Source organism: Mustelus asterias, chromosome 5 (genome assembly GCF_964213995.1).
Source record: "Mustelus asterias chromosome 5, sMusAst1.hap1.1, whole genome shotgun sequence".
Taxonomy (NCBI): Eukaryota; Metazoa; Chordata; class Chondrichthyes; order Carcharhiniformes; family Triakidae; genus Mustelus; species Mustelus asterias.
The window spans coordinates 94,870,275-94,883,660 of NC_135805.1; the positions used below are offsets into that span (position 1 = coordinate 94,870,275).

General features: G+C 44.2%; 1 protein-coding gene across 1 annotated transcript; it reads left to right on the top strand.

Annotated features, from left to right (window-relative positions):
* The first annotated feature begins 224 nt into the window (after positions 1–224).
* LOC144493702 (growth/differentiation factor 6-A-like) lies at positions 225–11,285 on the top strand. The gene is made up of 2 exons (XM_078213070.1): positions 225–543; positions 10,384–11,285. Exons 1-2 carry the CDS (start codon positions 225–227, stop codon positions 11,283–11,285), a joined length of 1,221 nt encoding a protein of 406 aa, XP_078069196.1.
* Positions 11,286–13,386: the final 2,101 nt, after the last annotated feature.

Below are 13,386 nucleotides of genomic sequence, written 5' to 3' on the forward strand. Positions count from 1 at the left end.
TTTGAGCCAATCAGATTCGCAGTGGGATCGCCCTGCTCCGCGGATGGCTGTGGTTTTGCTGCATTTTCAGCAGCCCTCTCTCTCTCTGTGTAATGTAACCAAGTCAGCCATCCGGGGCGAAGGTGAGTGAGTGTGTGTGCAAGCTCCATCGAAGGCCATCTGCAGGCGCGCTCAGCCACCGGCTTCAACTCCCTCCCCGATCGTGGACCATAAACTCTCCCAGTATGGACATACCGAAGGCTGCAGCCCTTGTGTGGTGTACCCTGTGCTGCTGCTGGGATTTTCTTGCTGTCCTCGAAGCTGCTACGCTGGGATCTCGGCAGGATTCCTCTGCTCAGGATGCTCCCGTCCCCTCATCCTCCCTGGACAGAGAGCATCAGCAGACCCCCAGGCACCATCGCACCGGCACGGTGGTGCCGCATGAGTACATGCTGTCACTTTACAGGATCCTGTCGGAGAGTGAAAGGAAAGGGCTCAACAACAGTCTGGTCCGTGCCCGAACCCGTGCCAACATGGTCACCAGCTTCGTGGACCAAGGAAATGGTGGGTAATGATGGGGCATTGCGTTAAATAACAGAAAACTCGCCGTTTAGCTGGCAATGCGCTTTTAACAGTAAAGAGACTCAGTGGCGCGAATACAAGTATATATTGTTCCCATCTTTTAGCAGTAATTCCTCTCATTTCAGTTCTACCCAATTCTCTTAAACCAACGATCAGCGCTAATGACATATTGATAGATTTCGATATAGGAATACAGACAGGGACAGAACTCATTAACCTGAATTCAGACAGGCTGTGTGCTAAATCTACAGCCGGGATAGGTTTTGAGGATGAGATGTGGATCCAAAATTACTGTAAGAATCCTGAAAATGTTCTCGCCAGAAGCGTTTCTGCAGTTAAAGCCGCAGAACGAATGACTGAAGCAACGGGTTGTCGGAATAAATGTTTGGTAAAAATCCTATTTTGTAGCGCTTTGCAATGTAAGTGGCAGGAGTGAGTTTGACTGTGATCGGGAGGCTAGCCGCTCTAGGTTAGGTTTACGGATGTGCGTTCGCTGGTGTTCAACAGGGTCGGAATAGCCACAGCATCGGGTCACTAAGCAAGCCCAAATCATACAGAGGCCCAGTGAAGCTCCCGGGGTCCGCACTTCATCATATACGTATTCTGGACAGTGGATTTCAGTTGCGTACATGTTAATTTCTGGGTATTTGAAGGGCCGCAGTGAATCTCTCTCAGTCGGCACTCCAGATGTGATCTGTGGAGTATCTGCACTATGCGGGCGACGCGTTGAGCAGAAACGGGCTTGTCCAGACTCAGTGCCGATCACAGAAAGGTGGACCCCTTGGAACATTTAATGATTCTAAGACAAACACGACACATGTTTCCGGTTTAATGTTGGAAATTACACCAGTCCCACAAAACCGCTCAGACCTGCTGAAGGCACCGTTCAAAGCCTTTCAACCGAAGGTTGCAAATTGTTTTTAAAAATGCATGTTGGGGCGGCGACATTCATTTTGAGAAGGATGTGGCCGTATATTGAATGAAACCCATAAAATAATGGTCCTTAAAGCAGAAGATAAAGTTGAAGTCTGGAAGATGTGGCGATTGTGTTTAAGGAGACAGCGGTTATATTTCATGGCATTGCACCTACTTCACTTGGATTAAATAACAACAGAACATGCTGGAAATACAAAAAGGCGGCGGGGGGCGGGGGTGGGGGGGGTGGGCGGGGGGCGGTTGTTAAAGTTTGGAGTATGGTTCCAAAAGCTGATGATGATGTGCCGTCTATCTCCAGCGCTTCCAATCTTGTTCTCTATCTGTAGACAGTCTCATTTCGTCGGTGTGTTAAGGGTTGCCAGGAATAAAGCTGCCGAATTGCATGAAGTTTAACTGGGTACCACCTGGCTCTTATTAATCTCTGCTGGGGCACTGTTAGAACATGCAGCAATGAAATTGACTAATTTCAGACGGAAATACTGTTTTATTATATTCCTCGGTGGAAGCTCGTTCCCGCTACTTAAGGGCTAAATGATGGATCCGTGAGGAAATAAAGACACTTGTTAATGTCCAAGGTAGCTGCAGCACCATCTAAAATCCCGTTCCGATTATTCTGCTGAAAATCGCCAGTAAAATTAAATAGGACGCGATTACTCCAGGTGCCATTTGGAGTTGTGTGCATTCCTTCGAAAGGATAATTAATATTTCTGTTAGAGACACGGCCCTTAAAAAGGTGAGTGAATGATGTTTGGATGCAGTTGGAAAGGCAGCCTATATATATATATATATGTATTTATATATATATAGGCTGTCATATCTATAGGCTGTCATTAATATATATATAATTCAATTGTTTCTTACCACAAAGTCCAAGGAAATGTGCATATCATGTAGGAATGGTTTTGCTCAAAAGGAAACAAATAAAAGAGGCAGAACAATGATTTCTACTTGGCTGGGACTTTGGGTTGTCATAATAATCCACACTCTTGTCTTTAAGAGGCGGAAGCATTGCCATATTACCGCCTTCTCCGCACACGACTTCACCCAGTGAAATATCACATCTGGAGAGCTTACGTGCTATATAAAGAGTAACCATACACTCTCACTAATGTACTGGGTGAGACACCTTAATGTTTCAATGCAGTACTGCCTAGCAGTGTGGCAACAGTTACATTAGTTCTTGGGAATTAGGTAGGAGTGAATCCCAGGGAAATTTAAGGTTGGCCAACTTGACACCGCGGTTTAAAGGAATGGCGACGTTGCTGCAGCTCCATCAGTGTTGGTCCTGAACTAGGCAGCCGAGAGAAACAGTCTAAGTCAGTCCAAGGAATCAAAGAGGGGGGAAAATGCTTGCAATATTGATTTTTTAAAAATACACGTGGCTTGTTCAGACAGGAAGCTTTCAACTAAGAGTTTATTTGCATGTGAGTTTTGAAGATTGTTGATTAACGGCATTTGGCTATAACATCAAGTTTGTTGACTTTTCTAACCGAGGGCAGTCACATTTAACAGTGGTTGTCACTGCAATGTCTAAACACCAATGTTGGAACATTCCTAAAGTGTTTGACCATGTCAAATTCAACTATGAATTGTTTCATTAAAAGGAGGTGTTTTGGCAAACCGTCGTTGAGTGGGCTGGTTTCGGGCATCTGACAATTCCGACCCGCGAGTAGAAAGAGTGGAGAATCCGCTCCCATTCGGAATCTCGGCAGTAAATCAAAGCTGTGGTTTCTGCATGTCTGAGTGTATATCCTATACTCTTTTCAAGTCTCCATATAACGTTTGGATAGATGTTAGATTTCCAGGCATTTGCTGCGGCCCCCCACTAATTAGCTTTAGTGGTCAAGGCACGAATGCATCGAACAGAAGTAATTCGCGTCAGATTCCCACCGAGTTTTGTTGTTATTTGTCCTTTTTTAAAATTCATTCCATTTAGTCAGGGGCTCTATATCCAGGTTTGTATTTTCTCCCGCTACTTTGCGAATTAGCCCAGATGTTAAAATTCTCCTATATAGTTCACACCATTGGTTACCCTGCGCTTATCTTGTAGACCTATATTGGAAATATACTACAAATTAAGAAAGGGATAACATCAATTTATATGGTGCGTCTCACGACCTCATGGCGTCCAAAAGTGCTTCACAGACAATTGCGTAGTTATTGAGCGTGTTGTGACTGTTGTAATGTAGGAATGAATTCAAACAGCGTATTTGTTGAGCATTAGACAACTAATAAATATATCCCGAGTAACGTGTTTGAAGAGGCAACAGCTGATAAAATAATAACCACACAGGCTCTGAATTACATGTTCTCAGCGAGATATACCAATGCTTCAGTGCAGTAACACCAGTGAGTGTGACAATAAAAGGGTTGTAACTCCTGACAAGTGCTCAGCACCTCTCCAAAGAGCTTTGTTTCATTTAGGTCCTCTTAAAGGGATCCGTGTCTTTTAAGCACGACGTTTTTAAAAAATAGACTATACCTGGAAATCGATTAGTACGGTCAGTAATTAATTAATCTGGAAATTGATTAATACTCTTGAATAAAAATATTCCAGGCGGAAGTGTTAACAGGAGGTACTGCGTTCAACGAACATGTTAGGGCACACCGTGAGAACAGCAACTTCATCAGCAATATTGCGGGACGAAGCATGTATCGGTACTAACGTATCATTATTAGGGATGTAAAGACCGCGGGACAAATGCCTCCCATTCACAAACCGTCTGATCTCACGTCAAAGCATATCTTATGACCTGACAAAATGGACAGGGACTTGCTCGTTCTCATGATAATGCGAAGAGCTTGTGTTGTTAAGTGGTTGTATTCAGCCACACAAAGCACGGGCAGTTTATTTACGATATTTATTTAAACATGGCCCTGTTTAGTATGTGATGACCTCGCTGACCATCAGAATTCACACAAAGGACAATTTGTGCATTCATATTTCAATCACATGCTGGCACCCGATGATCAGACTTGTTAAAAAAGAGTAGTGAATCTGCTGGGACTTAGTCCACACACACACACAGCGTGCGAGTGCGGCGTTGGTTTCAGATTAAACCACGGGAACAGCTTCAGTTTACAATACATGGTTACTCGGTGTAAGGCCCGCCGGCACATTAGATAGCCATTTGATTGATTATAAAGTTATTAGTGAAAGTAACCCAACCCACTTCACACACGCAGCCTCCACATCCACATTTTTGCGTTCGTAATTTCATTACTACAGACTTGAAGACTTGGATTCGATGTCCCTGATTCGGATCTCTAATAAGTCCTTGTTTAGCATAATTAGTTAGATTTCAGCTGCAAATCGCTATCCTGGAGCTGGTTTCCAAGCTATTGCGGACAAATACCTGGTAGCTGCAGACTACCGCTTTAACAATCCAGCTATCATTCTGATCCAGATTAGTGCAGCAGAGGGTTGCTGGGACTGTTAAATATCTACAAGAATTATATTGGACCCATACGTTCTTCAAACAAAATGTGCCTTAATTAAAGATCCAGCAAACTCTTGAATCCAGTGCATGATCCTGCATTATACCAATTCCGTTTCCTTCCTCAGTCAAGCATTGCTGAGGTGAAGTTATGAGAGGGAGATCCCGAGGTGACCCTAGCAAGGACTGATTTGCATTCAAATAATAGACTATGATATGAGAAATCGAGCCCACTGTGGACCTGACCCAGTCATTGATTTGTTTGAGTTGTATCTCTTTTTCTCTGACCGTAATTTATTATTCACCGTTCCCACAAAAGTCGGACGACTGATAGCAGCAGACAAAGATACACCGGTAACCTTTTCTGGGTTGTATCTTAGTTAATTATCAGAAATAAATGTGTTTCGAATGCGATTCACGGGAGGCAAAGGGCTAAGGTGCAATTAGCATTTCAGCCCGGTGTTTGGCGGCGAAGAACGTCCCATTGACCACCACGGTGCTTTCCATCTCTTTACAACAGCAATGAACGCGCCCTGGACTCAAACTCTCTGAAAGGTTTTCCCTTACAGCTGCTATGCAGTTCAGTGAGGGGAGAATGAATGGAATCAAGGCTTTAGCTCAGATCGAGAAGTGACGGTCTTTTTCCTTGAATTAGTTAAAAGGGGGGGGGGGGGGGTTACTAAGCCATATTCTCCCTAAAACCAGAAAAAAATAGGTTAGCGGTACTGATAAATATAGAGTGCGGCACCACCTGGATAAATTGTGATGAATACATGGCTAACCATTCTTCATTCCTCACCTTTTTTAACGTAGCTGAAATGTACAGCCTCTTTCGCTTGCGAAAACATGTGCTTTTTTGTTGGATGCTGAACTATCCGCAGACAGTCTCGGAAATAAACTGACCTTCCCAAATACACTGAAACGCTACAGATGTTAGCATACGGTTGTTTGCCTCGGTACTCAATGCAGGATCACTTCAATGAAATGGCAGCAAGAAGCTTTAAGTGCTGGAAATCTGAAATTAAAAGAAAATATGTTGCAGGGGAGGTTCCCAGCAGACTATTCCGCGTCTGGAATGACAAAACACGCTGTACTGGCCCCTTGTCGCCTGAAACCTTAATCTAATCAGCTTTCCCGGCAATTTTCTGATTTTGTTGCAGTGTGCCCTAGTGAAAAATCAGGCCTGAACAGTGACCGGATAGTCCACTGGAACAAACGAGAATGTTATAAACATACACCTCATTTTTTTAAATCTATAAGAGTTTGAAAGTGGACACTTCTCCCCGCAGTCTTTATTACAAAGAAAACGCGTGCCCCCAACCCGCATTCTTTCATCTTGGACGAAAAATGGATGTTCCAACATTAGGGAAAATGCAAACGTTCCCTCCTGCGCTATCCAATATTAGGAGGAAGTGTCACTTCATCCTACACTTTCTAATCTTAGAACAAATGAGATTTTCCGGCGCACCGTGCCGGTGTCACAGTGCTGTAATGGCACTGCTGCCTCACAGCGTCAGGGAAACGGGTTCGATTCCCGGCTTGGATGATTGTGTGGCGTTTGCACGTTCCTCTGCGTGGGTTTCCTCCGGGTGCTCCGGTTTCCTCCCACAATCCAAAGACCTGCTGGTTAGGTGCATTGACCATGCTAAATTCTCCCTCAGTGTATCCGAACAGGCGCCCGAGTGTGGGGACGAGGGGCGTTTCACAGTAACTTCATTGCAGTGTTAATGTAAGCCTTACTTGTGACACTAATAAATAAACTTTAATATAGAAAATAGGCGCTACTGCTCTTCCAAACCTAACAGTGAAAAGAACAGCAGTTCAGTGGGGTAGCGGAGGGAGGCCCTGTGTATAAGCCGAGCTTCCCTTTGTGAACTATCCATAGATATAACTGTGACAGTGTAACTCTAGTCTGCGTTGCTGCTTGTGGCACTGGGCTGAGGCCCTGCCGATAATATAATTCAATAATCGGAATGTATTATAATATCGAAGCCCCTGTGCTGAGATTTACAATGAGTATTAAAGTTAATTTATTTATTAATCACAAGTAAGGCTTACATTAACACTGCAATGAAGTTACTGTGAAATTCCCCTAGTCACCACATTTCGGGTCAATGCACCTAACGAGCACGTCTTTCAGACTGTGGGACGAAACCAGCACAACCGAAGGAAACCCACGCAGACACGGGGAGAATGTACAAACTCCACACAGACAATGACCCAAACCGGGAATGGAACCCGGGTCTCTGGCGCAATGAGGCAGCATGCTAACGACTGTGCCAATTCAATATTCAGTAAGAAGAGGAAAATAAGTGTGTCAGGGCTCGCAAACATTCTAGGTGACTGCGGATGAGTTTCCACTCTCAACTCCAGGGCAGTGTAACTGAGTCTAACCTCAGCCGCTGTGAGATTGTAAAACTGACAGCTATTCGCGGGGATGCAGGTCGAACCAAGTCTTCTTGGTTTTGGACGGTGGTAAACCGATCAATTGGTCTGTGCAATGGAACCAGACCTCTGGCAACAGCATTTTTTGGCCGAATCCTGTTGAAATCCGCTGGAATATCCAGTAGTTAACCCCACCCCCCACACATTCGCCCACCCCCTTACAAAAAAATGTTCACGGTGATGTTCTGGGATCCAATGTATTAATGCGACAACAGGACATCACTCAGTTGATTGGTTCTAAGCTCTGGGATATTTGCGCCAAGATGCAGCAATTGTTGTTTCACTTGCATGTGCACCACTTTCTGTCCACATCTCATTGTACTGTGTTCAGAAATACTACAAATTTGCAGACTACGAGACTCTCCAGCCTGGGATTAGAAACAGATTGAAAAAAATAACAAACGAGTAAGGTATAACATTGGGCGGAATAATTAATTAATTTGGAAGTGAATGGAAATACTCGTTTTAAAATGCTTCTTGCGCAATAACAGCAGTTCCGTCGCTACCGTTAATGTGTACTATCTGTATATTTAACATGGGAAAACAACCATTTTAAGGATTTTCCTGAAAAAAGCCAACATTGTTTACAGTGTGCACTGAAGGGCGTGCGGTTGAATTTAGTTACTTCTATTTACTACTTCCTCAAGAAATGCAATAAATCGCGGTTCAATAACACAGTTCCTTACCACTAAGAAACATAGGTCTTAGTCCCAGCATGAATTTTAGAATATATTTTGTTTACCTGTGTGCACCTCATATTTTGTCATAATTTTAGAAATATTACTTCAGTGAACACAATGCTCATTAAAAATAAGTACACATTGGCGTTTAGCAGAATCATAGCGACCAAAATGAAACCAGCCCATGCGTTCAGTGAGCTTTTAGGGAGTTAAAATAACACTCGGCTTCGGCACTCTTGTGTTAGCCTGGAGAAATGAAAGTGGGACTCCATCCTATCACTCCAATGATCCATGCTGGATGTTGCACCTGTGTTGAAATTGGACAAGGACAGGTCAGGACAGCTTTGTGATGCCCCCTTGGCCCAATAGTCTATCCAAACGCAAGCCCATGGCTCATGCATCAATAATAGCCAGTTGTGTGAAGTTGTGATGAGTGACCCAGGAAATAGTAAATGTCTTCAGAAGAAGGCGGCGAAGTAGAAAATCCATAAGGAAAATGAATGTATTCGCTAATGTATTGGAGCAGTAATGGAAGACTAGACAGTTGTAATGATGAAATGTTTAATGCACAGATTTACAATTATGGACACTCATGCTCTCTGTTGGCAATGTGTTGGTGAACTTCCGTGTCAGACACATCATGCCACCTATTAAATATTCCTTCTTAGAATGGGGATGATGCTGGCAAGGCTCTGTCCGTCGCCCCATTCGTGGCTTTGAGAATGTAATTTATTTGAGCCTCTACAGCTGATATGCTAATAGCACTCCCTGTAGTTGTCAGGCAGTGAATTCCAAGATGTGAATGTACCTTTGCTGGAGAAATAGCAAAATCGGTTTATGTGACATGTGACTTAAAGGAGAACTTGGGGGTAATGTTATTGTTCTTGTCCTTCTCAATGGCGGAGATGACAGGGAGGTGTTCTCAAATGAATTCCTGCCACACATCCTGTGGACCCTATATACTGTAGCCATGATATGCGCTGGAGATGGAGGAGGTGAATATTGTGTTTGAGAAAGGGAGTGACAGTCAAACCAGGCGCTCTGTCCTGGATGGTTTTAAACCTCTTGAGTGCTGTTCTGGCAGCACACATGCAGGCGACGGGTACTGATGCATAACTCTCCTGACTCTTGCCTTATTCTTGTCGCTGTAATGTTAGTATTGCTGATCCAGGAAGGTTTTACTTCTGTAGTGGGGAATTCGGTGGTGTCACTGAAGGTCAGGGCAGGCACTGTTAATCTCTGTGGCTCCGCTCCTGTGTTTTTTATACTGTTTATCTGAACTACATCACTCCTGTACAATACGTAAAATTTTCAATGTTCTAAAACAGCGTTTGCAGTGTTTGCATTTTTTGAACATTTAATTTAACTCGGGTAGGTTCACAGTGCAGATTTGACATCTTGTGCCTGGTCTCCCGATCAGACCAGGCCCGATCGTGGCGTTGTGTGAAGTGGAAGCTGCTTTGGAACACAATCATATCTTTACTTTTATATTGTCACACCTGAATAGAATGCGCAGGAGAGACTAGAGCTCGGGCACAGTTTAAAATAGGGGGTCTTCCATCTAAGGTGGAAATTTCCCCCTTCAGAGAGCCCTGTGTCTGTGAAACTATCTTCCCCAGACAGCGGTGGAGACAGGGTCACTGGATATTATTAAGTCCCAGCGAGATAGATTTTTGACTAACAAGGAAATCCGAGGATATCGGGGAAAGATTGCAATGTGGAGTTAGGGCCACTGTCAGACCAGCTAGGATCTCATGGAATCGCGGAAAATTCAAAGGGCCTAATGGCCCACTCCTAATTCGTATGTACGAATGTCTAAGAATGTAAAGATGCATTCTCACAGGGCTGATGAATCTTGCAAACAGGTGCCAAGGGTAGAAACCGCACCAAACCACTGTCTCATTGTTGGGGGGGTGGGGAGGGGGGGGGGGTGTCTCTAACTGAAATGTCCAGTAAAATATCCAAGATTAATATGCAACAGGTAGGGGTTAACAATTGAAAAGAGAAAAGATCTGGAACGGACTCCAGACGAAAATAAAGTTTCAAAAAGCCACCAATTAGATGGGCCCCTGTATAATGTATTTGCCTCAACAAATAATAGCGAGCATTTTTTTAAATCATCACCGTTCCCGCCACACAACCATTACAAGTGTGTGGAACGATCTTTGACTTGCATGTTTGCCATCATGATCGACTGAATTACAGTTCAGTCTTGGTTTGGTCTCCACTGTTTGTTGCCTTCATTTTTCCTTTACTTCACCTTTTCCTCAAGTGCTTCCTTCACGACCTTTGCTCAGTTCTATCTCTCTCTGTTTTTTTTTCAGACGGAACCTCCACTGGGAAGAGGCAGCGATACCTGTTCGATGTCTCCAAGCTGCCATACACCGAGGAGCTGGTGGGAGGCGAGCTGAGGATTTTTAGAAATGTTCCAGTCACCCTGCAAGCGGCGCTGTCGGGGGGCGGCAGCCTGTATCGGATTGTGTTATATTCCTGCCAAGAACTGGGAGATCAGCCCCCGAAACGACTGGATTCGCGGACAGTGGATATCCTGGACGCCGATTCATCTAACTGGCAAGTGTTCGACGTGTGGGATTTACTGAAAAACCACATCACTGCGAGCCTGCTGTGTTTGGATGTGGAAATTATTTCCGATTACTCCCAGGAGGCTTTAGATCCCAGACTGTTGGGATTTAATCGCTCTGATCTCCAGCCTCAGGAAAAAGCCCTTCTGGTGGTGTTCAGTAACACGAGGAAAAGGGAAAACCTCTTCCGGGAGATCAGAGATAAGATCAAATCACTGGGTGGATCGGATTCACTACAAACCAGCAGTGAACCCAATGTCAAGCGCCGAAGGAAAAGGAGAACTGCCTTTTCAAGCCGACCCAGCAGAGGCAGCGGGAAAAAAGGCAGGTCGAGATGTAGCCGGAAACCTCTTCATGTTAACTTCAAGGAGCTGGGCTGGGATGACTGGATCATTGCGCCTTTAGATTACGAGGCGTACCATTGTGAAGGGATCTGCGATTTCCCGCTCAGATCCCACCTCGAACCCACTAACCATGCCATCATACAAACGTTGATGAATTCCATGGACCCGGAGTCCACGCCCCCCAGCTGCTGTGTCCCCTCCAAACTCAGCCCTATTAGCATTTTGTACATAGACTCGGGCAACAATGTGGTTTATAAACAGTACGAAGACATGGTGGTGGAATCGTGTGGATGCAGGTAGCACCTTGCGATTGGGAGGCCAGAGGCCGGCTCTCCGAAGCTGATTTGCCGTGAAGTTAAGTACTGCAGCGGGTTGTTAAATGCTGACAAAGGCGCCAATTGCCCTAAAGTGCTGGGAGGCAGGCTCGCCTTTGGCCAAAGGGAACGGCGACTTTCTGAGTTTGAGGGGCCCTGCACCAATACAGCGAAGAACAAGAGTCTTACGTCTCACCATTTTGTGAATTGGATTATGAGCCCCGTACAGACACACACACACACACACACACAGATATGTTTAATTTGAAATCAGGCGAAAGACTGATCCCAAGGTGCCAGTTCATGCTCACAGATTTTAAAAGCAATACTCCAGGGACGGGTGATGACAGGTTGGGAAGTTCACTTAAACGTAAAATCCACTCCATCTGCTATTTTTGTTGCGTGAGTTAGCACCCACATTCAGTCATTATTTGCAATTTGATCACTAAATAGCCCCAGCGGGGGCATCCCTATAGCGGCGGAGGAGCGACAGGCCTGGTTTAGATCATTATTAACATGTGCTAACAAACGTGAGTCAGCTGCAAGCGGAAGGCCTACAGTGCAGTCACTGACGAGGAAAGTCCTTGCGAAGATCACTACTCACATCTCACACATTAACCTTTCGAGGACCGAGACTCACACATAATTCAATACTGTAGCCACACCACATCTCCACACTCCCCACCCACCCCGGTCCCCGTGAATCTGAAAAAAAGATCGCCTGTTAAAATAGCACAGAAATTCATGGAACCGTACCATTATATTGAAAAGAAACTAAATCCAGTGATTTACTTTTGTTTTAGGTAGAGAACTACTTCATTACAATTCTAAATCCGGTAAACCCAGTCTGTACATTGTCTGATTAGGGCTTTCAATGTACAGTGAAGTAGCGCCAGTGTTGGATTCAAACGGCCCCCGGTGTAAAGGGTTTTATTTGAACTAAGTGCCAATGGGTAGTTCTATCATTTCAACAGTAGCACTTCAATGGAGTTCAACCTCGAATTTAAAAAAACTACTGGAAACGTAAATCTTGCCCCACTTATGTACTTTTCTTCCTAAAAATTTAGTTTACTGTCAGTTTACTGAATATTCAAAGCAATGAATCATATGAAACGAAATTGCCTTAATCCCAAAAAGAGGGTGGTTGCTTCCCTTACATAAGACTGGAGCGAATTTCTAACAGAGATCATTTGCAGTCACTAAAAAAAAGTCGGGAAACTGATGGGCGGTTTGTTCGATTTTGACCTCCCTTCCAATAAATGCAAGTAAGTTTCTGAAGAATTCAGATTTACATCGTCTCTAGAAGTCCCAATGCTGTCATACCCAATGGATTATTTCTGAAGTGCGGTCACTTCATGTCGACAAAACGCGGCAGCTATTCAGGCCAAGCTGATGAAGCAGCAATGAGGTTAACGGCGAGCATTCTTGTTTCTGGCGCTGCTGCTTGAGGCGGGGAAAGATGTCCGGCAAACTGAGCGAATCGTTCCTTTGCTGAGTGAAATGTGCACCGCCGTAGCGTTGAATTTGTTGTTAAAAATAACTCCCAAAAATACTGCTCTAAACTCATGTTGGAACTTTGCATTTATACAGCACAGGCAAGTGGAAAGGGCAGTTCAGAGATGTCCATGTTCCTATAGAATTAACAGAATCCATAGATTTTAAACTTCACGGATTAGACATATATCCAGTATTTCGCATTAAGTCTGGAGTAGATGAATCAGTTCAGGGATTGTTGTATCTTGTTCAGTATTATACAGTAACACTCACGCCAGATGGCAAAAAATGGCTCACGTTCAGAAATTAAACCAGATCGACAATTTAACATTAAATAGGATGAAATAAAAGTCTTGACGAGATTGTGTCTTCATTATGAATTGGACAATCCGTTATGGAATAAGGGGAGCCTGGGTTCATAGTTGCGATTTACTCAGCTCTGAGCGCTTAGTTCCAGATGGGAAGACTAAGTCAGGAAGCAGTGCAGCTAAAGGTTATCTCACTTATATAACCCTGCCATTTGATTACTATGTTGGAATGAAGTGTCATTCTCCGGCCTTCTGATGATAAAAACCCGACAGTACTAATTCTAA